Below are 25,252 nucleotides of genomic sequence, written 5' to 3' on the forward strand. Positions count from 1 at the left end.
ATATTGTGAACAATGACATTACATACCATTTGTTTGCAAAAGGGGAGCAATGTTATCCAACCATGGATCATGTAGGTTGTTAGATGCCATATAGCCTCTCTTATATTGTAGCATGCGTATTCTTGTACAGAACCAAATGGTTTCCTAGAAGAAACCATGGAAGGAGTCTGAGAGGTATTGAAAAGAAATGAGATTGGATTATATGGGAGGTGTTCAAAAAATGAGGTTAGATTGGAGTTGAGGTACCAAAGCAATACAACTACAAAATGAGTGCACACAAAAAGTGCAAATGACAAAATACTGAAGTGTCTCTTAGATCAAGGCAAAAGTTTTTGTTTTTTAAAGTTTAAAGGTGAATAGAAAAATAATATTTTTAAAAAATTGCACCAAGGATGCTTTAAAAATTTTTAAGGGAGGCGAAAAATACCACTCTAGAGAATGAGTTTGGAGGCTTTTTGTCACCTCTTTTCTAAAGTCACATTAAGGGCAAGAAAATGTATGTTTGCTACCAACATTATAAAAATTTTGCTTGCCAAATAGCTTTAGCATATCAATGACAATATGTTTCTCATCTAAATAGAAGCCAATAATTTATCATGTCTTCTATGTTAACCTAAAATCAATTTCTAACAACAATAAGCATTTTATCATTGGCAAGACCAAAGGCCCCTTAATTAATAACCGATCTAATTATTGATTTTTATAGCACTAAAGAACAAAAGAACATATTATTTTTTAAATGCCATAAAATGCAAAAACTAAATGTCAACGTGTTAGGGAGATGATAGCATGCAAGAAGAACAAGGCGTTTAGAAAGCACCATATCCTAAAATACAAAAATGATAAGGTGCTTAAAAGGCTAATTATGATTGTTTTTCCATTATACTATTTATTTCATTAATTGTTGAATTGATTTGGCATAAAGTGTACTTTATCAACAAGCCCCTCAACAAGGTAAATATCACACTAAGATTAGATTTAATGTTTATACAAATGTTATGGTAGACTTAAATAAATTACTAATTTTTAACCTTCTTTAATAAGTTGAACATGGATTAGCTCTTATTACTTGTTTCACATGAATAGTTAATAAAAATATAATTACTAAAGGCACAATAATGTATAATAATCAATCCTAACCGACAACAATTGGTAATTTCACATATATTGAGAATAGATAGTAACCAAATAAATACATGTCCAAAAATCATACAAAGGTAATAACATAAACGCCTTAATATACTCATTTACTATCAAATCTTAGAGCTATTTAAACATTAGCAACTAACAAATCCTGAGCCAAGATTTTGATCATGAAATACAAGGCCCAATGCTTGCCATCTACTAGGTGACCAAGCTCAACTCAACTCTCTTTGAGATTGAGCTTGGAGCTAAACCTAGCTCTCTTTGAAATTGAGCTTGGCCAAAGCTTAATCTCAAAAAGAGTTTCATTGACCTTGGCCACAAGGCCAATCTCAATCTCTAGTGAAGAAAGCTTGGCCAACACATAAAGTGTTTAGATGAACTTTGGCCCCATGACAAAGAGAGATATAAATGTGTTTTACCACATAGCTAAGCTCAATCTGAAAGACATAAACTCAACCTCAAGAATAGTTGAGATCAAACTCTGTCTAGAGTTTGAAGTTTCACCTCAATCCCAAATAGAGTTTAATCGAGCATCGTGAAGCTCAATCAGAGAGAGAGAGAGAGAGAGAGAGAGAGAAAATGAGCTTCAACACATGATTGAGCATGGCCATGTCAAAGAGAGAAAATGAACTTTTGACCACATGGCCAAGCTCAATCTCAAAGAGAGTTTGATTGAGCTTGACCATGGTAGCCAAGCTACACCAAAATCTCTTTGAGATTTTTCTTGGCCTCGTGGCCAAGCTCAATCTCAATGAGAATTTCATCTCCACTCTCTTCAAGATTAAGTGTACTCATAGGAGCAAGCTCAATCAAACTCTCTTCGAGATTGCACTTGGCATGGGGACCAAGCTAGCTAGGTGGTCAAGCTCAATCTCAAAAGGGGATCAGATCTCAACTCTCTTTAAGATTGAGGCTTGCACTATCACCAAGCACATTTCAACTATCTTTGAGATTGAGCTTGACACCTAATTTTCTCTAAGAAACAACCATCCTAGCCAAAACTCTGCAAGCCAATCTGCTTTGTTGAGGAATACAAAATCAAGATTAGTCAAACCACCTATCTAAAAAGCCCCCCCAAGTCCCCAAGTTCTGAGTCACTTGTACATTCCCTTGGCATATATCACATACACCACACAGTCGTCCTTATAAAGAGCCTTGCCACTGACATTTGCGTTTGTGCAGTTCAATAAAATCGCTGTACTGAATACATTTACAAGCCCAAGTCTCAAACCACTGCATGCCCACAAGAACCATGGAAAATGCACCTTGGGTGTGTTAATCTTAGTAGTTTCTGAGTGTTCAGAGCCGCAATGCTTTAAACCAAGTTAAGAGATCGGCACAATACATTTCATGCTTGATGAAAGTGAATGATGATCGTCAATTAAAGTTTGATTGTGCAGTAAGCTAGAAGATTGACATACTAGCATATGGAAGTCAAATCTCGTGCTTCAGGAAAAGTATCAAAAGCAATCACAGCTGAAGAAATTGATGGCAATAAAGTCTTCACTACTAGCTCAGCCAATACACATCCCAAGTTAGCATCAAAAGATCAAGACATGCACAGTAAAGAAAATGTCAATTTGGCTTGATTCAGCTTAGTCACCTAGAGTCCATGATACCAAGATGAAGTAAGCAATGAGTTGTCAACTTATTCACCTCAATCCTAAGTTCACAGACCATGGCATAAGTTAAGCTCCCCTTCATGTACTGAACTTCATCTTTAAGACATCAGACCTAGTGTAGCCTTTCCCAAGCCCCAATCAGTATAGTCTGCTTCCATATAGAGCTGGATTGTGCACCATTATTGTGTGAATTGTTGAAGCATAGTGTCAAAGAATGTTTATGGTGCCAGAACTGGACTGAGCAAGCTTGAGCAAAAGGAGAAAAGAAACCACAAGCAACCTTTACATTTGTTCAAAAGTGACACAACTGCACCAGATGCATCTTATGCTTTTAAAAAGAGGCAGCATTTGAAGTTTCTTCCAAAAGAAAGAAGGGAAGAGGCACCATCAATGAAAATATGCACAACAGAGGCTGCAGTTCATCAGGAAAAAAAGTGATGTGTAAGTACCTCAAAGCCCATACATTTGAAAACGTCAACCTGTATCCTGTATAGCTTACTAGATGCTCATTGCTACATGGCATCAGCTCTGGTAATAAAACTGAAATGGCCTAAAACTTTCCTTTATTTTAGGAATCTGGTCTGCACATTGGCAGCAGAACAACAAGGTTTTGAATGCCCCCTTTCCTCCTAATGCAGGGTGTTCTAAGATCGTTGCTGTAAGAAGGCTATCCAGTTAACAACTATGACCAACATTTGAAGACCCTGTTGCAGCAGGATTCATACTTTGTCGGTGTAGTTCCTTTTCATCAGTTGCAGCAAAATTTGGAGACCTTGTTGCAGCAGGATTCATATCTTGTTGGGGTAGTTGCTGTTCATGAGTCACACCGAAATTTGGAGACCTTGTTGCGGCACGTTTCATACTTTGTTGTTGTAGTTGCTTTTCATCGGTTGCTTCCATTGGGTTGAACTGTAGGGCCTTTGTACCCATTAGGGAGCTAGGTCCATCTCCAATACCTAAAGTCTCCCATATGGAGCTGCGTGCTGCTTCAACTGGATCATCTATGCGCAAGGTCTTCGGTACCCAAAGACACCCTTCACCAGCTTCAGGTGGTGAACTTACTAGCCGATGCTTTCGTGCAGTTTTACTCATCTCAGAATCAGGAGTTGTTGGTATCACTGTGGGCGTTAGTGGTACTGATATTGATGGAGTGACTCCAGCAGCTGTGGAGCCAGGACCCCATGGCATACCCAATGGACGAGCCCAATCTGACTGTGGTATGTACATAGCCGATTGCATTATAGGCCAAGGCAGACTAGCCCAAATATTTCCCGATGCTCCATTCCAAGAAAGAGGATTTGGTTGGGGCATAACTGGGGCAAAACTGACACCCACAGATGCAGCAGGGAAAGGCTCATTGCAAGTGGAGTTGACACCATAGTGCCATGATCCATGTACTTCACTATAGGCTTTGCCACACAAATCAGTTGTGACTTCACCTTGTGCATTGACCTCAATGGCAGGTGATTCCAAATTTAGATTGCCTTCGCAAATTTCAATCTCAACAGGTTGGCTAGTAATGCAAGATGCAGATGCTGATTCATCAGTAGGTTGTTCATCCCTCGGTGTATCTATTTCACGTTTGACATTGCTTTGGTTAGTGATGTCATTGCATAAGTGGGGCCTGTGACCCACTAAGACGTTGTAACTAGCATCTGTAGTTTTTTGTTCCATGTGGATAGGAGGGGCAATCTGCTTAGAATGCCCATAGTTACTGAATGCCGTAGCTCCAAGCATGTTGGAAGATGTTGCAGCCAAATCCTGACAAGCATTAATCATCCTGCTGGAACTTTGATTGTCCAGAGACCCAAGAGGACCTCCTGCTAAAGGCACCATACATGACCTCAGATGTGTAGAATGCCCAGTTGTGATTTCACTACTTCTACGAGATGTCTTGGATGCAGGAGTCTTTTCATTTATAGGCTGACATGCAGCGGACCTTTCAGAGACAACCCCAGATGTGCACTGCTTTTGCTGAGTTGCTGAGTTTTTGTGCTTCCTACAACCAGCACCAACTGGAACATTTCGTAGTGTCCCACCTGCAGTCCAATATCTTTGGCAATTTTTACAAAAGTGACGCGGCTGGTTCACGTTATAATTGTTATAGTAACAGAACTTTGTATCCCAGCTATTGCAACGAGGGCATGCAAGTGGCTTCACAGGTTTCTTGGTCATCTTGGCATTAGGGGTGTCAAAACCCTTAATGATGCCTTCCTTAATCTCACTTTGTGTCCGATTACTAAGGGGGTGGTTAGTAACAAAAACTCTTTTCGTGCTTGTCACTGCAATGCCTAGATCATTCTGCGCCGCAATGGTACCATCATTACTTCCTGACGAACTCCCTAATTCTTCTGAAATGTACACTGAGCTCCCTTCCTCTTCTGTATAGGGGAGTACTGACACATTTTCCTGCAAAAACAAACACAGGATAAATAAATCATTATTGAACGAGGTTATGCCTCTAGTCATCCACGTCCACTTTGATTCTTCTCGTCCAAAAAAGTTCATTTGTAACCCAATCTATAACTGTTCCAAATCTTTCACCAATACCTCAAATATTTCCGACCAATGTTCTCCCCATTATTGACAATCTTGACAGCAGAAAAGCCTTCTCTCTCTTTCAATACCACCTCTCTTGTTCAAAAAATAATCAAGTTCCAAACAATAATAGACAAAGGCATCGAGCTTTGAAGCGGACTACTGCAATCAAATACTTGGGGAAAAGCAGTTCTTGGACATGAGATTGAAAAAGAAAATATTTAAAAAAGAATGCATAAGTCGATTTTAAAAACCAGACAATAACGAATGGCTGAAACAAGAATGTATATAAGTGATTAAATAGAAACCAGACAGTAATAAGACCGGGCTGCAAAAAGAATACATATGGTAGATTTTTTTTTAAAGGAAACAGACAATAAGAATTGATCTTTAAAAACAGACAGTAACTCTGAGTTGTTTTGGTGTTCAAGAAGAATCAAGAAGATAGAAAAATGAGAGAGAGAGAGAGAGAGAGAGAGAGATCCTAACTTGTTTGCAAGGGATCGCAGGGCGACGATGAGCAGGGGAGATGTCGGTGTCTGCTGGTTTGAGACTCATCTTCATCGGCCAGTGACCCAAGAGCGCGCTTGCGTGTCTCTACAATGGGTCCATGGCCTTCTTGGCAACGGCTGCGCCTTTGCTATATGGGTATATACTGTCCCCTGTCCCGGACGAAAAGAAACGCAGAGAAGCAGAGCAGCAGCTTCAGTATCTTCTTTTTTTGTCTCCTTTTTCTTTTCTCCCTTTTATTCCTTTTCCAAATGCCTGGTGCTGATGATCTTTCTGCTATTGGAACGCAAGCCTTTTCTTCTTCCTCCTCATCATCATCATCACCATCATCACACCGCCATGGAAGCTCTCACAAAACCACCACCAAGAGAGGACAAAGAAGAGAGGGGCAGAAGGAAATATGCAACACGGGTGGTGATGACAGAATTTTGGGTGGGGGGGGAGAGTGGAAATTTGTGAGGGAAATTTATTTTTACAATTTTTACATTCTCTGTTAGACCTTTTCGGGGGGGTAAAAAAAACTGGAAAATGTATGGAGAAATTGTAATCTTGCAGATTTGTATTTTCTTTTTTGCCCTTTTTTTTAAAAAAAAAAACCTGGGTCCAGGGGGGGGGAAAATGTGGATAAGGCAAAACGACGACGGCGCCTGGCAAATGATCCCCGAATGAGGCCAAAAAGGGTAGGTTCGGTACTCAGTAAATACTCCACCCCTTTTGCCCTTTTTCATTCTCTGAAAAAAGTAAAAACAACGCAGCAAAAAAGGTCGATATGCTTTTTTTTTTTTCCCCCAATGTCACCTAAATTTCTAAATTCTAATTGAAAAGAGCTCTTTAAGGCTTTCTCTTTTGCTTTAATGCATCCTATCTTTTAATTAAAAATGCAAAGTGCATGCAATCTATCCTATCTACCTCTATCCATACTCTCTATACTAGCTGCCATGCCCGGCACCCGCTCCGGTGTGAATCATTGTGAAGCTCCCAAGACTAGCTGGAAACTGCTTTCATTCAGCATTTAATAATTATTTTTTAAATGTGTGTTGCACCTATTAAAACATGAACTTCAACCTTCAATATTTCCACATCGATGCAAGGATCAAATTTGCAAGATGCTCTCGAAACATGATGCAAAGAGCACATTGTAGACCGCCAACAACGAAAGGTAAGTCCATTGGTGAATATAGATGGATGGATCAATCTAAAGCCAAATGTGCAATCAGATAATGCTACCATCATTAGGATGTAGCAAAGCCTCAATGAAAGGACAACATAATGTATATTTAAAAAAACGTCAAAAGTTTTCAAAATAGTTTTTCTTCTATAAAAGGACATTGTCAGTGAGCATAGGAGCATCCATGACATTTTCTAGTGGTGATGCTTGCATGTTTATTTTAAACAAACGGTTGCAAGCATCGTTTTCCTAAAACAAATGCACAAATCACCTGTTAGGATGAGACTTGTGTGAAAGAGAAAATGAAATGAAAAAAAAAATCATACACTAGATATCAATGTTTGCCAAGCGTGCAAAAAACTCATACGGAGTGTTAGATGGCTATACCAAATCACTTTGATTATATTGCCCCTTGGTTTCACTATGCCATGCTTACTTTTCTGAACACTATTACACTATTTGTGTTATTTGGATTCTTTGAAGAAAGCATCTAATTCAAATGCAACTGTAATATTAAAAGAAGAAAGACCTAATTGGAAGGTTTTTAGTTGACTATGAAGCCTAGCATTATGTCTTCGAGTAACTCTTAACCATACTCTATGTAACCATAGAATTGGTTCCTTTAATAGAGGACGCAAAGCTGGTGGCATCCTCTAATAACGATACTATCCAATGCTGCAAACAAAAGATATGCAAAGTCTAAATGAGAAAGAGAAATATATATATACATGAATGCATTCATGGGGCATATGCACGCACGCACACACACACACACAGAGTGAGTGTGTGTGTGTGTGTGCCATATTTCGAAAATAAAATTAAAAATGTAAATCACAAAAAGTTTCAACTAATAACATATGTAATCAACATCCATTAAAATAAAATTGGCTCTATGTGAAGGCAAGGGTAAACACTTGATGCATGCAAGCCAATACATGATGATACCTTGTTATAGATGGAAGACAAAACCTTGGAAATAAGGTCTTTATTTAAGAATAATATTTGTGATAGTGGACAGCATATGGAGCCTTCGGCCTCAAGGGTTTACAAACTCGCATTTGCAAAGAGTTTTGATCTAACGCAATAATTAGTAATCCATAGTCCTTATACCTAGTTGCAAAAGTTGGTTGATGACTTATAAGTTGTAACTTAATATATCTCAAATTAATGCACCTTATACATACACAGTGGACCCTTGAGGTCTTAAGCATGTCGACATAGATGTAGAGTCAATGTATGCACACATTCATGTTATTAACTGATGCTAGTGGGTATAAAAGGGCTCCTTATCATGATCCAATATACCTTCCATAACCATTATGTCATACACATAACTCAATCATCAAGCTCGTTTTCACTCCTTACATAACCAATTACCAATGGTAGGTTCATATTAAATCCTAATCCTTTACATTTATGTCGTCAATATCGAGCCCTTCAAAAGTAAACTAAGTTATGTGGCAGCATAGGGCTCAAAATCAAACCCCTCAAAAGTACTTGAAATTCAATAGCAAGCAACATTGGGTACCACTAACAAGCAATCCATAACACATCACATGCTCAATCATTTTTATAACTCTATAGCTTATCTTGAAGCTAACATCAAGGTCTTAGTGAAAACATGTTAGGTGGCATAGGTTTTTTACTCCTCTCTCTCTCTCTCTCTCTCTCTCTCTCTCTCTCTCTCTCTCTCTCTCTCTCTCTCTCTCTCTCTCTCTCTCTCTCTCTCTCTCTCTCTCTCTCTCTCTCTCTCTCTCTCTCTCTCTCTCTCTCTCTCTCTATATATATATATATATATATATATATATATATATATATATATATATATATATATATATATATATATATATATATATATATATATATATATATATATATATATATATATATATATATATATATAACTATTCCCCCCTTCCTCCTCCTCCACTTCTCTCTTTCAAGAGGTTTCAACTTTCCTCCCTCTCCCTCTATGCAACCCCTCTCATCTATTGTGCAAATGTTGTAGCCTCTACAATAGCACGAGCACTTGCAATAGTCAACATCTGTGCATCAACACCTTTTGTTGGGGGATTCACATGTTGTCCATTGCATCACAAGGAATGAATGACCTAACCCTAATACAATAGGAGCATCTTATTTCAGTCATGAGTTGTTGAAATAAATCATGATGAGAGAGTACTACTAGCGTTGTGGCAACCTAGCTAGAAGTTAGAATTATTAGCCTTCTTCATGCTAATGGGGGCCTTTTGCATGTGATGTAGACCCCTCTATCTTGCATTCTAACATTGGTTTTTTATGAGCTAGCTACAAAGCTTTCGTTTGTCTTACACTACAATTATTTATCATGGTCTGTCATTGCTAGATATATCATAGCATTAAAGATTAGTTCCACTTGTACACAAATCTTGGACTAGTCTTAATTGCTCCAATTTGTGTTCTAAATTATGCATGTTGCACACCCCATCGAATCTATGCCTGAAGTTGCCAAAGATGTGCACCCATTAGAACTATGTTTGAAGCTTCAAATAAGCATTTCTAGTTGAGGCACTCATTAGCTTGCCTAGGCAATTTGGCCCAAAACCCCCCTCTGTGGCATGTGTTGCTTTTTCCACTAGGCACAGATTCCAGAAGTTCCCTAAAATAATTGTTATCCCTTTCTACCTTCCGTTCTAGGGAAAGTCATAGTTAAAAAATATTTCACAAAAATTATGATATTGAGTATTAAACTTAATAATCCACAGAATGTTTCTCGAGGAAGCTGCCATGTTTGAGCCCTTAAGTGTTGGTGTTTGTGCCCCTAGGCATCTTATGCAAACTGCACACACTAAAGTGTTGATCTTTGAGGCTAGCCCTATTGGTCTAATAACTATGATGGCTGCAAAAGCATTTGGGGCACCACAAGTGATCATAGTACATGTGGATGAGAACCAGCTTGCAATGGCCAAAAATCTGTAACCTCTTCAACCTTAGTTCAAAGCAGGGTCGTTGCTACGATAACATTCTTACTGTCAATTGAATTTCTCTAACCAAAGTTCTAATTGAGCACACTAAAGCAAACTTGAAAAAAGACAACTTTGTACTCTCAAAGAATGTCTTTTTCTTTGCATCATAGAGATGCAAATCGCTTGCAAAGCAATCCTAATGTTTGGACAATGCATAAGCTCTCGTCATCTCTTCTTTCATGTAACCATCCTAACTATAAGTTGTTCAATCTTAGCATGTTTCAATCAATTAGGTTATTCTATTATAAGATTTATGTAGTACTATCAATGAAGGAGAGCTATTGATTAATATTTTTGAAGAGCCAACCTAGGAATGCATTACCATCATCAAACATGTGCTACTCATGAACAAAGTGATGTAGCATTGATTGAGCACACCTTAAAATCCACATGCAAATCCATCCATCCAATCCAATCAATCAAGGGATATTGTTAAGACATAGAATAAGAAGAAGAAAGAAGAAGTTAAAATACTTCAATATGCTTATGCTTGTCAATGCTTGCATGTTGCCCATGGGTGAAGAATGATTGTGAAACCATGAATATGCACGGTCCCTCCATTTTATGGCTTGGATGAAGTTATTGAAGATCATGCTCATGTGCTAGCTCATGAAGACTAGAATTTGGGCTTTTGTAACTCACATCCTTTTTTAGGTGCCCACTTGTGGTCTCATAAAATCCACTTGTACTTCTTCTCGTAAGGATGAAAAACTTGTAATAACTTCTTCCCATGCAATTGGCCTCTTGAAACTTAGATCCTATTTCTCGAGCACCAACTTGTGCTTTTGTAAAGAAAAACTCGTAGCATAAATTTTCTTTCTAAATTTGGCAAGATAAAATTCATTTTTAAATTCAATTTTTAGGTTCCTTTTTTAGGTTAGATTTTTTTTTTTGGGGGGGTTTCATTTTTTTAGTGCAGCTAGATAAATTCGAAAGGTGAGAAGGATCGAAGCTTGCACAGGAGAGAGAGAGAGAGAGAGAGAGAGAGAGAGAGAGAGAGAGAGAGAGAGAGAGAGAGAGAGAGAGAAAGTCACAATGTGGGAACTCCAACAGTCACAATGTGTGATCGACCTTCCCTTTATTCATCTTCATTAAAAGAATAAAGAATAAAGTGACAGTGAGACGGGCACCCACCGCCTGCAGTGTGCAAGTGTGGATACTGTCAGTGTAGTAATACATAGGCAGCTAGCCAGAGGCATCTTTACCACCAACAACCTCCCACTTAAAGGCGAATCTACCCTAGTGATGAGGAGTGAAAAAGAAAAAGAAAAGATAGTACAACATGTATGCATGTACAACAGCATGAGGAAAGATGTCATCTCATCCCACGCTCTTGAGAAAGGCAAAGCGCTCCGTAGAGAGGCTTTTGGTGAGCACATATGAAGGATTCTAGTCAGTCGAGATCTTGAAAAGGTCAACAGACTTGTCCTCAATGACCCCACGTATGAAGTGATACCTCACTCAATGTGTTTCGTCTTCGCATGGAATATCAGATTCCTGGCTAACTAAATAGCACTCATAGAATCTGAATGATGTGTAGGGATAACATCAATACCAAGGTCATAAACCAAATGGCCTAACCATATGGCCTCCTTGCAAGCCTCGGTGGCTGCAACATACTTGACCTCAAGGGTGGAAAGAGCCGTACACTTTTGCACCTTGGACATCCGAGAGACAACACCTCCAGCATAGGTGAACACATAGCCAGAAGTGGACTTCCTACTATCTGCATGTCCTACATAATCAAAGTTAGTGTACCTCACGACTCCTATATCTTGGCTACCATAGCATATGCACATATCTGTAGTGCCCTTCAGGTACCTCATGATACCCTTCACGGTATCCCAATGCTTATTGCCAGGTGTAGCCATATAGCATCCCATAACACCAAGTGTAAAGGCAATATCTGGACAAGTGGCTATCATGGCATACATAAGACTGCCCACTATGAATGCATAGGGAATCTTGGCCATCTCGGCCCTCTACTCATTTTTCTATGGCCAAATGTGATACCTTCACATAAGAAGGCAATGGATAGCCAATAGGCTTCACATCCTACATGCAGAAGCGCTCAAGGACTTTATGAATGTACTCCCTTTGTGGCAAGTAGAGAAGTCCCTAATGCATGTCGCGTCTAATGTGCATACAAAGTATATGAGAGGCATGTCCCACATCCTTCATCTCAAAGCTCTTTTTGAGCTGAGCCTTAAGAGCATCTAGCTCATCATGAGCTTTCCCTACTAATAGCATGTCATCCACATAGAGTACCAAAATAAGCAAAGATCCATCATGGGCTTTCTTCATGTACAAGCACGAATCCATAGCACTGGAACTATAGCCCTGTGATTGCATAAAAGCATCAAACTTATGGTACCATTCCCCAAGTGCCTACTTCAAGCCATAAAGACTTTTCTTCAACCTACACACTAGGTGCTCCCTGCCAGGCTTTGCAAAGCCCTTAGGCTACTCCATGTAAATCTCATCATGCAAATCCCCATGTAAAAATGTCGTCTTGACATCCATCTGATACAAGTCCAAGTCGAGCTGAGTGACCAAGGCCAAAACCAAGTGGAGGGTGGTCATCTTAACCACAAGAGAAAAAACTTCATCAAAGTCAACTCCATGCTCCTATTTAAAACCCTTAGCAACAAGTCTTGCCTTATAAGTCGGCTTGGGGTGTCCAAGGGTACTCTTCAACTTGTACACCCATTTGCATGGTTGAGCCTTCTTGCCACTAGGCAAGGAAACCAAATCCCAAGTCTCATTCTTATGTAAGGAGTCTATCTCAAACTGCATATCCCTCTCCCAAGAGTAACTGTCACCCATGCGCATAGCCTCATCATAAGTGAAAGGCTCTCCTACATCTGTAACCAAGACATAATGCATCGAGGGCTAAAATTTGTCAGGGCGCCTATCTCTAGTAGAACGCTGCATTGTAGGCTTTGCTACCTACCCAACATTCTATCCAACACCCTGGCCATGAGTACCTGCTGTTGTTGCAGGTTGTCCAGCTGGCTGTACGAGAGCTTGTGGCTCCTCCAAAAATATAACCTTGCGTATCTCCACTATCTTTTCAGGCTGCCTATGCATCTTTTCTTCATGGAAGACTATGTCATGGCTGCGGATGAATTTCCGCGCCTACGGATCCCATAGATGGTAACCCATCTCTCCTGCATCTCCGTAGCCAAGGAATATGCATTTAACACTCTTAGGATCCAACTTGTTATGCTTGTCCTTGGGGACATGGCAAAACGCCTCACATCCAAAGACATGTAAATGTGCATAAGAGGGAGGCTTTCCTATCCATACTTCCTCTGCAACCTAGAAATCAATGGCACTACAGGGCGATCTATTAATGATACGCACGACAATCGTAACTGCCTTAGCTCAAAAGTGCTGGGGTAGGCCTGCATGGCTAGGCATACTGCGAACCCTCTCCTAGATTGTCCTATTCATCTGCTCAGCCACCATTCTAGAGAGGGGTGTAGGGGGCGGTCAACTGACACTTAATACCCCTCTCATCACATAACTGCTCAAAAGCATGTGAGACATACTCACCCCCATTATCTATCCTTAGGCATTTTAGTCTATCCCTAGACTGGTTTTCTACCAAAGCAAGCCATCTTTGAAAAATTGCCAATACATTGGACTTCTGCTTTGTGGGATAAGCCCATACTTTACGTGAAAAAACATATATGAAAGTAACAAAATACTTCACACCACCCACCACAAACGGACAAGGCATGGGCCCACAAACATCAGAATGAACCAAAGCCAAGGGCTCACTCATGCGTGACATACCAGACTTCTTATGCGTAGATCTAGTCTGCCTGCCATAAAGACAATGATCACAAGAATCAAAATGAGAATAGTCCAGGGGTAGTAAGTACTGCAAACCAGAAAGCATTTTCATTCTCTTAATGGATATGTGCCTCAAACGAGGGCATGCCAAAGAGATACATGAGGTAAAGACCCCACCGACAAAGCATGATCAATTGTAGATCCAGAAACAACTAAGGGGTAGAGGCTATCAACCTTGGCACCTCTCGCAAGCACAAGCCTGCCACGAGTAAACTTCCATGCAGTGTCTCTAAACGATACATGATATCCTGCATCTTCAAGCTGTCCAGCGGACATGAGACTGCGTATCAATGTAGGTACATGATGTACATAGTGCATAACAAAACTGTTGCCAAAAGGAAACTACAACCTAACATCACCAATGCTGACAATCTCAAGAGACCTGTCATCACCCAAGCACACAGAACCCGAAATAAAATGTTATGAATGGAACCACTCTCGGCAAGGCGTCACATGAAAGGACACACTTGAGTCCAACAGCCAACACTGTGCATACATACAGTGTATCTCTGTCGTCTGCAAAGCACTAGATGAAGTTGCTACAAGAATATAATCCCCATCACTATCCTCGAGCTGCATAACATTGATCTCTTCAATTTTAACACTTGACTTGGCAGGTACTATGCTACAATAAGAAGACTTTTCTTGCACTTTCTCTTTTCCCTTGTCTTTGCACCTTTCATTGCGCAATTCATGACATTGTGGCCTTTCTTCCCATAATGACGACAAGTCAAATTTGCATTTCTCCCACGAGACTTACTGTGCAACTTGAACCAAGATTTCTGTGAACCCTGTCCACGACCATTACCACGGTCATTCTTTGCCTTTCCATCATGTTGGCCTCTAACTGTCAAAGCATGAGACACACAAGAGGCATCCAAATTCTTACGATTTATCCCTTCCTATAGAAGAGAGCTCTCAATATCAGATAGCTTTAGAGTAGTGGTAGAAGCACATGAGGCAGTGTGGAATACATCCCAAGACTCATTAAGAGTTCCAAGCAAGAACAACGGAGTGACATCCTCTTTGAAATCAATGCCATGCATGAAACTGGCTCAGATGAGCTGACATGGTCACATTCTCTTTCATGCGGAGATTCGTAAGCTGTTTCAGTCAATACATTTGACTTGCAGGATTTTGCTTGTGTCATAGAGGTTCTTAATCTTATCCCAAAGCTGCTAAGGACTCTGTGCTTCCTCATCCACATCGTAATGCACCTATCCAGTGAGAGACAAGATGAGGGTGGACTTGCATAACTCATCAAGCTCCATCCATTCATCATTAGTCATAGTTTCGACGTGCTCTCCACTCAACCTTAGTGGCTTTATGTGTAATTTCTGCACAAATACTTGCCAAACTTGGCTCTTCCAATAGGCAAAATTTGTACCATCAAGCTTAATGATGTTGAAGATAGCACAGTCAGTAGAAGAAAATGCCATATTGCAAGCTGAAACAATGCAAACATTTCAAAACTGCTCGCTTGTAAAATACAGAAAATGACCAAAAAACCACGAAAACCAAGGCAAAATGGCGAGAAACAAGTATTTAATGATGTTTTCCACCAAGTACCATCAAAATTACATCAAACCAAGATGTTTCAGCATGAAAAATACATCACAGTTTGGAGGTATATGTTTGTTGTAATAATTTGCAACTATGTACAATGAGAGTTGACAGTAGGCAAAAAACAATATTCCAAGTGAACCACTGACTGTCAATGCAAAACCAATATCAAGCGAGCATCAAAAAGCATGTAACAGTCAAACTGACATGAGCCAACACCCAAGCATGTAACAGTCAGACTGACATGAGCCAACACCCAAGCATGTCAGACAAAGTCTGTCAGTAAAGTTAGTAAAGTCAGTACACCCCCCAATCAACATGGGAAAATGTACATACCATTGCAAAGACCTGACACAATTCGGTGTCTGCTCAGTGAATACAAAACTGAATCAGCCCAAGTACATCTACACAAACCAAGGCATACCAACCATACATCATCCACAAGGAGATCACAGTCTCAAGTATCCAAAGGCTCAAGTACATAACCCACGTGCTCAATATCTGTCAAATGACAACGTACATAAACTCTCCCACTGGCACAAGTATCCAAAAGCTCAAGTACATAACCCACGTGCTCAATATCTGTCAAATGACAACGTGCATAAACTCTCCCACTGGCACAAAAGCCGTAACAGTCAAGCATCCAAGCTCAAACAATGCATGTAAGAGCACCAGTGTGACAGAGTATCCAAGGTCATAAGTCAAGAAGACATCCGAAGCATATGAGTGGTCAAGGATCCAATGATAGTATCCAATGTCATGAAGACAATCCCAATCAATCTCTGATGAGCCAAAGCAAGACCAAAAATATAAGCTACAGAGTCAAAGTCAAGCCCAAATGAAAATCTAGTAGCATTCAAGTCCAAACAATGTAACTAGCATGTGTAGGTGACATAAGCATCAAGCATGTCAAAGGCAGTCACAAAATCATAGACCAATACATGCCAAAGTACATCCAAACGGAGATCCAAAATGCTAACCAAGGCAGAGTTCAAGTTCAACAATACATCCGGGAGCAATGTCAAGCTCTATGTCGACAGCAAAGCATCAATACATCATGTAAAGCTTCCAATACATAACCCGATTGCAATAGGTACAAGAAACTTTGACAAAACCACTTCAGCCTTGAAGTTTCCAGCATACATTCACTGCATAAAATAGAGTATTTTTCAACTCAAGATCATCCCAAAATGATGGCAAATCAGTAGGCATACATTCCTTAAACATCCGACATCAACCATAGGCATTTGGGCATCAAATAGCCAATGCTATCCAAGCATAAACATAAAGTGCTGATGTAACACTGTTTGTGGCTACCCGTAGACTGTGCAAAATAGTCCTGGACTGAGGTTAATCAGTCCACAATTCAATAACAATGATAAACCATCAATGCCGAGCATCAAGGGGGTGTTCCCAAGTGCCAAATGAAGCGTTTTCAAGCTGCCAATGAGTGCCAGGGGAGGGCTGAAGTAAAAAAAGAAATTTTTACATGTCTTCAAGCTAGTGCAAACAGGGCTGATGTTGTTGGGTATGCTGCTAGTCCATGTGTCATTAATGGGGTGGAAGGGGGCTCGAGTAGGGCCTAAAGAAGGCCTACACAAAGCCCTGTCAAGCTAATCAAGCAGGAGCCAATATATGAAATGGGGGAGCTCCAATGGTTGGAGCCCCTTCATGTTGTACCCTGCAAACTGAAATAAACACTCAAAAGAATGCTTCAACACCTCTGAAGGAATGCCCTGAGGGTGCCCCAATGGGCCAAGTAGGTCGGGAAGCTGGGGAGTGATCGGAGCTCAAAGGAGTCAGATATGGCTGCCGGGAGAATGCACCAATGGTGTAGGGATTCAATGGGATGCTGATGGAGTCACGAACCATGCTCAAGTGCTCAAGCAACCATGCTCTCATGCCAATTGAAAGGTGAGAAGGATCGAAGCTTGCATACAAGAGCTATGGCGGGAGAGCAAGAGCAAGAGAGAGAGAGAGAGACTCACCATGTGGGAACTCCAACAGTCACAATGTGTGACCGGCCTTCCCTTTATTCATCTGTCACTAAAAGAATAAAGAATAAAGTGACGGTGACGGGCGCTCGCCATGTGCAGTGTGCAAGCACGTGAGTATTGTTAGTGTAGTAATACATGGGCACCTAGGCGGAGGCACCTTTACCCCCAACAAAATTTACATCCTTTTTTAGGCTGTAAGATATTAAGTCGCATGAATTCGGGGCTTCTTTTTCATTTTTCACCTTAGGTCATGTTTATGGCTGCCATGTAGGTTGGGGAGTTAGGTTTGGTAGATTCGTGGATTATAGGTTAAATAGAGTATATTCTATACCTCTATAATGATATATAATATTATTGATTTGTGTGTGTGTGTGTGTGTGTGTGGTTACATGGAAACTATAGAGTGACTCTCAAACCTCAAACTATTCTCTTTTGCAGTAAAAGTGATTCTTCAATTTTAGAAAATGGTTGGTATATAGGAGCATGGTGTTTTTAGTCCTAAGGCTAAGATTAGTTGATTCTCTCTCTCTCTCTCTCTCTCTCTCTCTCTCTCTCTCTCTCTCTCTCTCTCTCTCTCTCTCTCTCTCTCTCTCTCTCTCTCTCTCTCTCTCTCTCTCTTCAATTTTAGAAAATGGTTGGTATATAGGAGCACGGTGTTTTTAGTCCTAAGGCTAAGATTAGTTGACTCTCTCTCTCTCTCTCTCTCTCTCTCTCTCTCTCTCTCTCTCTCTCTCTCTCTCTCTCTCTCTCTCTCTCTCTCTCTCTCTCTGTGGCTTGGGCATGCACTAAAGATGTGGGTGAAAGAGACTGCTGTGGTTTGCCTTGGAGGAGTTTTAGTGGTGGCGCGAATGAAGGTGGTTGGTGGTACTTTGTTGGTCTGATCGATTGGTGATAGGGTTGTTGAAGTTGGTGATAGGACTGGTTTTTGTTGGGAGTTGCACTCATGGGTTGGCATAGGTGTTGATGTTCTAGGGATTCTGTGGGGCGAGCAACGATTCTTTGGTGCGCTTGCATGATGATAAAGGACAAGAGTTCAAAGTTGAGTGTTGATGAAGAGATGTCGGTTCTTTCGTTAGAGTCTTCAATACCTGCAATTGAAAAACCTCTCATATGTGGTCTCAACCTGTGGGTAGTGCTAGTCTTCTTATTGCCCACGAGACATAATTTGATTAGTTTGGAAGACAGGTCGACGAACGAGAGTAATATCTTGCACTTGAGAACCCAAACTGTGTATAGATTGTGATGCAAATATTATGTGAGTGCACGTGCATACTTAGATACTACGTAGTTAGAATATTGTTGGTCTGGTTCCTCGTAGCAATGTGTGGATGAAGCAAGGGTTCAATGGGGTGGAAAAATTTGTCGATGTTGAGAAGAAGTACACACAAAGGCTTCTTGAGACCTCATTTGCGATTTTGATAACACGATGTAGCATAATTGAGCTCATTGACGCCTTAGCTTTTCATAGTTGGTGGCTACTTGTATTATTCAAAGATAATGGTATACTTTCCATGGTCTTTCATGCATTGCTTACCACTATTGATTGCAATGGTACTACTCAGATGGAGTGCAAAAAAGAATTGTGCAAATAGTTCACTGTAACAAGTCTAACCATAGGCGAGACAAGCTCCCTAGGTATGTCATGCCCTTGATGTGCCCTGAACCATTGTGGGGGATGTGTAAAGGGCTAGAGAACTAGGGACAGAGCTAGCCGACCAAGGTCACTGGACGTACCTGATTTGAGGACCCCTAGGTGATGTGCTGTGATCGTGAGTGTTTTTCTTTCTTTCTTTCTTTTCTGTTCTTTTCTTTTTGTTTTCTTTTTTGTTGATTTCTCTCTTTTTCTTTTTTCTCTTGTTTTTTTTCTTTTCTTTTCTTTTGATAAAATGAATACAATCAATGCAACACATTGAGGCTATCATCCTTTCATTTGGATTGAGAAATGTTGAGATCCAAAGGCTGTGAAAAATGGATATTACAAGGATGATTATGTTACTAGCCTCGATACCAGAGGAACAATTGTTGAGATGAAGAGATACATTTGATATTTTTCAAACCTCTTTGTAACTTGTGAGACATCGAAACAATTGAGGTAGCAACTGCAGTGAGCCGAATGTAGAGTCTGTCTAAGAAAGGGAGAGTAGCCAATGACTATGCTTTGGGCCATGCTCAATTGCAATGTGTGCTTTTTGTAGGGGTGATTTTCTCTTCGAGTGGGGCTTCCATCAAGGCTCTTTGTTTCTTGGTATTTCTGTCACTTTCTCCATAATGGTTCTTGTGGGGTTGATGGTCTTGTCGTGACTTGGATATTGAACACTTTTGTACAGAGACCTATGTCATCCTGTATTCACTTGGCAACTCATGAGAGTACGTGCAAGTTATATACTTCAACCATAATGAACAGGTGCAGCTCAAAAAGACATCACTTATATGAATCCCATAGTGTTGACTTCAATGCATATTACCTGGGCTTGATTATCATTGCTTGTGTGTGTATGCTAGCTTTGCTTCTTTTCATATTATTTATACATAGTCACAAAATACGTCGTATATTTATATACATGTTTATAAATCCATGTCACTTCGTGAGGATAAAAACCAATTGTAGAACTCAGGATTGTATTGGAGTTTGGCACACACATCAAGTACTCAAGGCAGCCTACTCAATAACAACATATATTTTGCAACATCAAGTAGCATGGTACCTTGTCCGAGTCTTTTCGCAACATGTAGCTCCTCCTCAATGAGAATTTTATCAATCGAAGAGTTTTCTTGGCTAGTTCTGGCTAAGTCCATAACCTGAATAGCAATCAGTACTCGAAAGGAAGTTGCCGCCACATAGGTTGGGTCTCTTTGAGACCACCATTTGGCCAGTCGCTCCTCTGCGACGGGCTCCAAGTTCGGCCATTGTAGCACGGTTTTCAAACCAAAATTTTTCAAATTGACTTCGACCCTCTCATTATCGCTTTAGTTGCTCTATCTCTAAGAAATTTGGTTGGCAAAGCACATCGTTGAATGTCACATTAAGCGTAGTTTGTCGGCCTCCTCGTCAGAGATGAGTTGCATCGTTCATGTAGGAGCTTGTCATAGTGCTCATTAAGATATTCTTGCTCTTCTCAAGATAGTGGATATGGCAAGTATTCCTCAAGCTGCTCCCTAGAGAATGTGCCCATGTCTACAAGGACGTAGACACGTACGAATAATTTGAGTTTAGCATCCAACTGAGTCAAGCACTCTATGACACTTCTATGTTCTATGAAGGCTTGCTTAGTTGCTATCTCATGCAAGGTTCTAAGAGTTTCCCTAGGCTTTAGCATAGCTAGGGGCTCAGGCCTAAATGAGCAAGATTGGTCAATGCTAGGGTTGCTTATGTCCTCAGGGTTTTCATATTTCTCCTGAGGTTTTGTTGTTATTGTGCCATGGTTCTCCTCAGATGTGAATGGTATAGTTTTGTCAACTTGTGGTGACAGTCTTGTATCCACTCTTGATTGGTCAATGCAAGTTCTGTTGTCGGTGGATTGAGTATTGCAAGCAACCGTTGATGATAATGGTTGCTTTGACTTATCACAACACATGGATGTGTTTGAGGTTTCACCGCTATTAAGAGAGATGGCAATGGGTTCATTTATTGGTGGACTCGATGCTTCATTCCTCAACTCTTCAGCACTCTTGGTCTCAATCTTCTTGGCATCTACAACCACTTGTAACTGCCGTTGTTTTCGTTGTTTTCTCCTATTTTTCTTGGGCAATGGAGGTGTATCCTTTGAAGACTTGGGACCCTGAACTAGGTTAACTGTTGATGTGTTATGTTGGGCCTTAGCATTCTCTTTCTCTAGTGTGTCCTCATGGGACATAGTTGTGGCCTGCTGAAAAGCCTCGCTAGGTTGTGAGGGTACAACTGCCTCTCTTCTTGGAGAGTCTAGCTCTTCGACTAATTCTCTTTCGTTTAGCCCCTTATCCGTTTGCACTGGTAGTTGCTCCTGGTCGGGTGCTTGCTCTAGACTCTTGTCCTTACCCATTGGAACATGCCTCCATTGCTTCTTATTAGTGCCGATGTTGTATTTAGAGCTGTTTTTCTCTTGCTTAGGAGGTTTGGGTGACTCTAGTGTAGAACCAAGAGACTGTTTAGGATTATTGTCATGTAAGTTTGGACAAAACGAGCTGAAGAAGTTAGGGTTGTATTGATGGAAAGCATAGAGACCTAGGATTGCAGGGCCTTGAGTGAGGCAAAAGACGTATGCCCTAACATCAAGTACCATGCTCCCTACTCCTAGCCTGCTACCAACGTGTAGATCTTCTTCTAGAAGCAGTTTATCATACAAGGGATATTTTTGGACAGTGACAGAAAGCTAGACCTCATGGACCATTGCCAATACTCTTAATGAGGTCGAGACAATGTATGTGGGATCATGTATTGATGTCCAAAGGGCTTTCCTTTGCTCAGCAAGTGTCATTAGTCGGTGGCCAACTTTGGCTACAAACTCTGGTTGGAGTACCATTTCTGCACAAAGTCTCCTGGTCCTCTCCCTTTTTGTTTGATTACTTCAAGCTTTTCCTTGTTTGTCCTCACATTGAGCAGTATAGAGTGAGGGTATTAAGTGCAATTCTCTACATGTGGCCTTTGAAATGTCCTTTATGACTTCTTCAACGTGATGGCTACATAGCGAGAGCAAACATGTTGTTACTCGTCCCAAGTCAAGGGTTTGGCTATGAGTTGGCCTTCCAATGTCCACATGGATGTATGCACGTGTGATGGTTGTCAACTTATGATAAAGCTTCATCAGGCACTTCATCTCTAGTTCATTGGTTAGATGCACCATCTCCTTGGCCAAATCTTCAAGAGATTTCTCCTCAAGCCTAGGCTTTAGGTGCTTTGAAAGTGCTGGAGGTGTTAAGGATGTTGGTTGTGACACCTCTTCCACATGGGTGAATTGCTAAGGACACGTTCCGCAAGGGGCATTGTTACGATCAAAGACTGTGACTAATGTGATTCCTGATTGGAAGTAGTAGCAGCTAGTTTAGTGGACTGGCTATTGTTGGTGGATTGCGGTGTCAAGTCCTTAGGCATATCAGAAGTGGTCATGTCTTTTGTTGCCCTTTGATAATTCACTTGTGCAGCATCAGTTAAGCTAGCCACAGTGGATTGCAGAAGCACATCCCTAGGTTGAGAATTAGGGGTGCTGTCATGTCCCACACCTTGGACATTTGGAAGCTCAGATGGAGATAGAGATTGGGATTGAGCAACTGCACTTGACGACTACTGTTGTGCTTCCTGTGTCCGTCTAGGGAAAGAGGGTGTAGGAGATTTGGGACTCTTAGGTGGACTTGGCACTAGCCAAAAGATTTGCTCATGCTACTAGACGATCTGCCATTTGTTTTGTTGAGCAATCAACCTTATCGTGAGCAACATCGTGCATGTGGTACTCATTAACCTCTTGGGAAGTCAAAGGCTCCTTGGACGCTAGTGGTCTTTGTGCACACTCAATGGTTGTATCTAATATCTGCTCCTTAAGCATGCTAGCCTGAGGATCTACCTTTTGAATAGTCATGTTTGGTTTCTTGATTTCAATCATGACGGGCTTAGTCACTCCAATGTTGTTGACCCAAGACTTGGATTTTCTTTTAGATTTTCTCACGCGCTTCTTCGCTTTTGATACATTCAATTGACAGAGGTGGTTTAGCAGGGGGTTTTGGTACCCAAATCCATTGGTTACCTGCATAATACCCTTGAGCACATAGCATCACTTTGGATATCCATCAGAGCATTATGTTGGCTCTCCATCGATACCTTCGTCTATAAGGCTTGGGCTTCTTTTATGGTCTTCTACGATATTTGTAAGTCCAAAGCCTATCCTTGGCATTATCTCCTGACCTTCTTGTTTCAAGCATGGCCTTGCTCATTGGTTCTCTCTATTCAACATGCACTTGTATCAACTCTTTCAACAAGTCCTTGCTCTCGTTACTAGGCTTGTATGTCATGTTGGGGGTAAAGGCGCCTCCACCTAGCCGCACATATATTACTACACTGATAGTACCCGCCACTGCACACTGTAGGTGGCGGGCACCCATCACAGTCACTTATTCTTTATTCTTTAGTGATAGTTTGAATAAAAAAAGGCTCGGCCACACATTGTGGTTGTTGGAGTTCCCAGTTTTGAGTCTCTCTCTCTCTCTTGGCTCTTGCTCTCCATCCGTCATAGCTCTCACTGCCAAGCTTCTTCCTCCTGGGTTCCACTTCCCTTTCAACTGGTATCAGAGCAAAGGCATTGGAGCTTTCGCGGCATTCTCTTCAGCCCGGATTTAAAGAGCTTCAACCTGAGCTTCAATGGCAGCCATGGCACCTTCATTCGCAAGTATGTTTTGATCTCCCGCCTCCTCCCCGAGCTTCCAAACCTTCAACGACTTCTTCCCAAGTTGCATCGGAGCCTCCTTGACATTGCCAAGTGCCCTTGAGGACTGTAGAAGATCCCCCAACCCCCAGGAGCAGCCAACGCAAAATGCGACGCATTTTTAGGGGGCTGGGATCATCCCTCCTGGCATTTCCAGCTCCTTCCCCGACTTCCCGGCATTTTTTCCAACCTTTCCGATCATCTTCGGACTCACTGGCATTGGATCTTGGCTCCCGGTGCCCGATTTGAGTGCTTCCCCCTTCAGCCCTTTACTGTATACACAATCCCATGATTGTCAAAACAAGGTAGCGCTTGACATTTACTGTTTAATGCTTCTTGGCATTGCCTGTTTGATGCCTATTGATGCTCGGTGATGCATGCATGTTATGGGATGCTATGTCTATGCTTTGGGACCTATTTGGAGTAGATTTGAGCACTGTTTAAGCTTCATATAACAGTAAATTGCATGTTGTACTATAGTGGACTGAAGCTCATTTACTTGGTGTATGCATTGGTTCATGGATACGGGGTGCTTCTTGGAGGTTTGAATGATCAAACCAATGTATTTGGAGGTTGTCAAATGCTTCTTCTTGGTTTCGGAATGCTTTTGACCTTGTATTGAGCTCCGACTTGGTTGTTGGCATTTGGCTTCAATTAGCATGCTTTGGACCGGTCTATGCCTATTGTCATTGCTTGACATTTCGGCTTCTTGCATTTATGCCTTGGTCAGATATGGATGCGACTTGGTTTGCCCATGCTTGACAATTACTTGGAGCTTCATCTTCAGATGTATTTGAGGGATTTTGGATCTACTGGCCATTACATTTGGTTGTCAGTTACATGCTCTTTGAATGCTTTCAGGCTTATGCTTTATAGGTCTAAGATAGCTTGGAATTTATGCTCCGGATGTACCCTATTGGGATTTTCCATGTTTGATGCTATGAATTTGATGTATTAGAGCATTGATTGCTCTCTTTGCATTTGACTTTCACTTACAGTGGGAGCCTCTTGGTATATTCGGATGTACACATAGTCTTATTTACAAACGAGCTTGAGCTTATGGGATAATTACATGCATTTTCTCTCTTGAGAGCTTTATGTCTGTAGTTTGTCTATAGTGGGCTGATTTGATACGCATGTTGGGGCAGGCACCTATCTCTGTCACAAGTTTGCCAGTTTTGTATGCATCTTGGATGGTTATGTATTGAGCCTCTTGCTCTATCAGTTATGCTTGTGCTTGGTCTCTTCTCTTACCCCGAGACCCATTACATGCATGACTTTTGGACCTATGAGATGTCTCTTGCTTCTGACAGGTTATTGGTTTGATAGTTCTTGGTACCTTCTTGCCCCTAGAAACTCATTGTTGGATTTATCTTATTACCTAGCAGTTGTAGTGACATATGTATCAGTGATTGCTTCATTTTGGGACGGTTTTACATACTGCTGTCATTTA

At 41.0% G+C, this 25,252-nt stretch overlaps 1 protein-coding gene across 1 annotated transcript; it reads right to left on the reverse strand.

Moving 5' to 3' along the window:
- Positions 1-2,339: 2,339 nt before the first annotated feature.
- LOC148014334 (uncharacterized) lies at positions 2,340-6,215 on the reverse strand. Its single transcript, XM_087667104.1, has 2 exons — positions 5,796-6,215; positions 2,340-5,177 (listed from the first exon to the last, which is right to left on the reverse strand). Exons 1-2 carry the CDS (start codon positions 5,868-5,870, stop codon positions 3,444-3,446), a joined length of 1,809 nt encoding a protein of 602 aa, XP_087523230.1. The 5' UTR covers positions 5,871-6,215; the 3' UTR covers positions 2,340-3,443.
- Positions 6,216-25,252: the final 19,037 nt, after the last annotated feature.

Source organism: Lygodium microphyllum, chromosome 25 (genome assembly GCF_053477565.2).
Source record: "Lygodium microphyllum isolate KBCC chromosome 25, Lygodium_microphyllum_v1.1.10, whole genome shotgun sequence".
Classification (NCBI taxonomy): domain Eukaryota; kingdom Viridiplantae; phylum Streptophyta; class Polypodiopsida; order Schizaeales; family Lygodiaceae; genus Lygodium; species Lygodium microphyllum.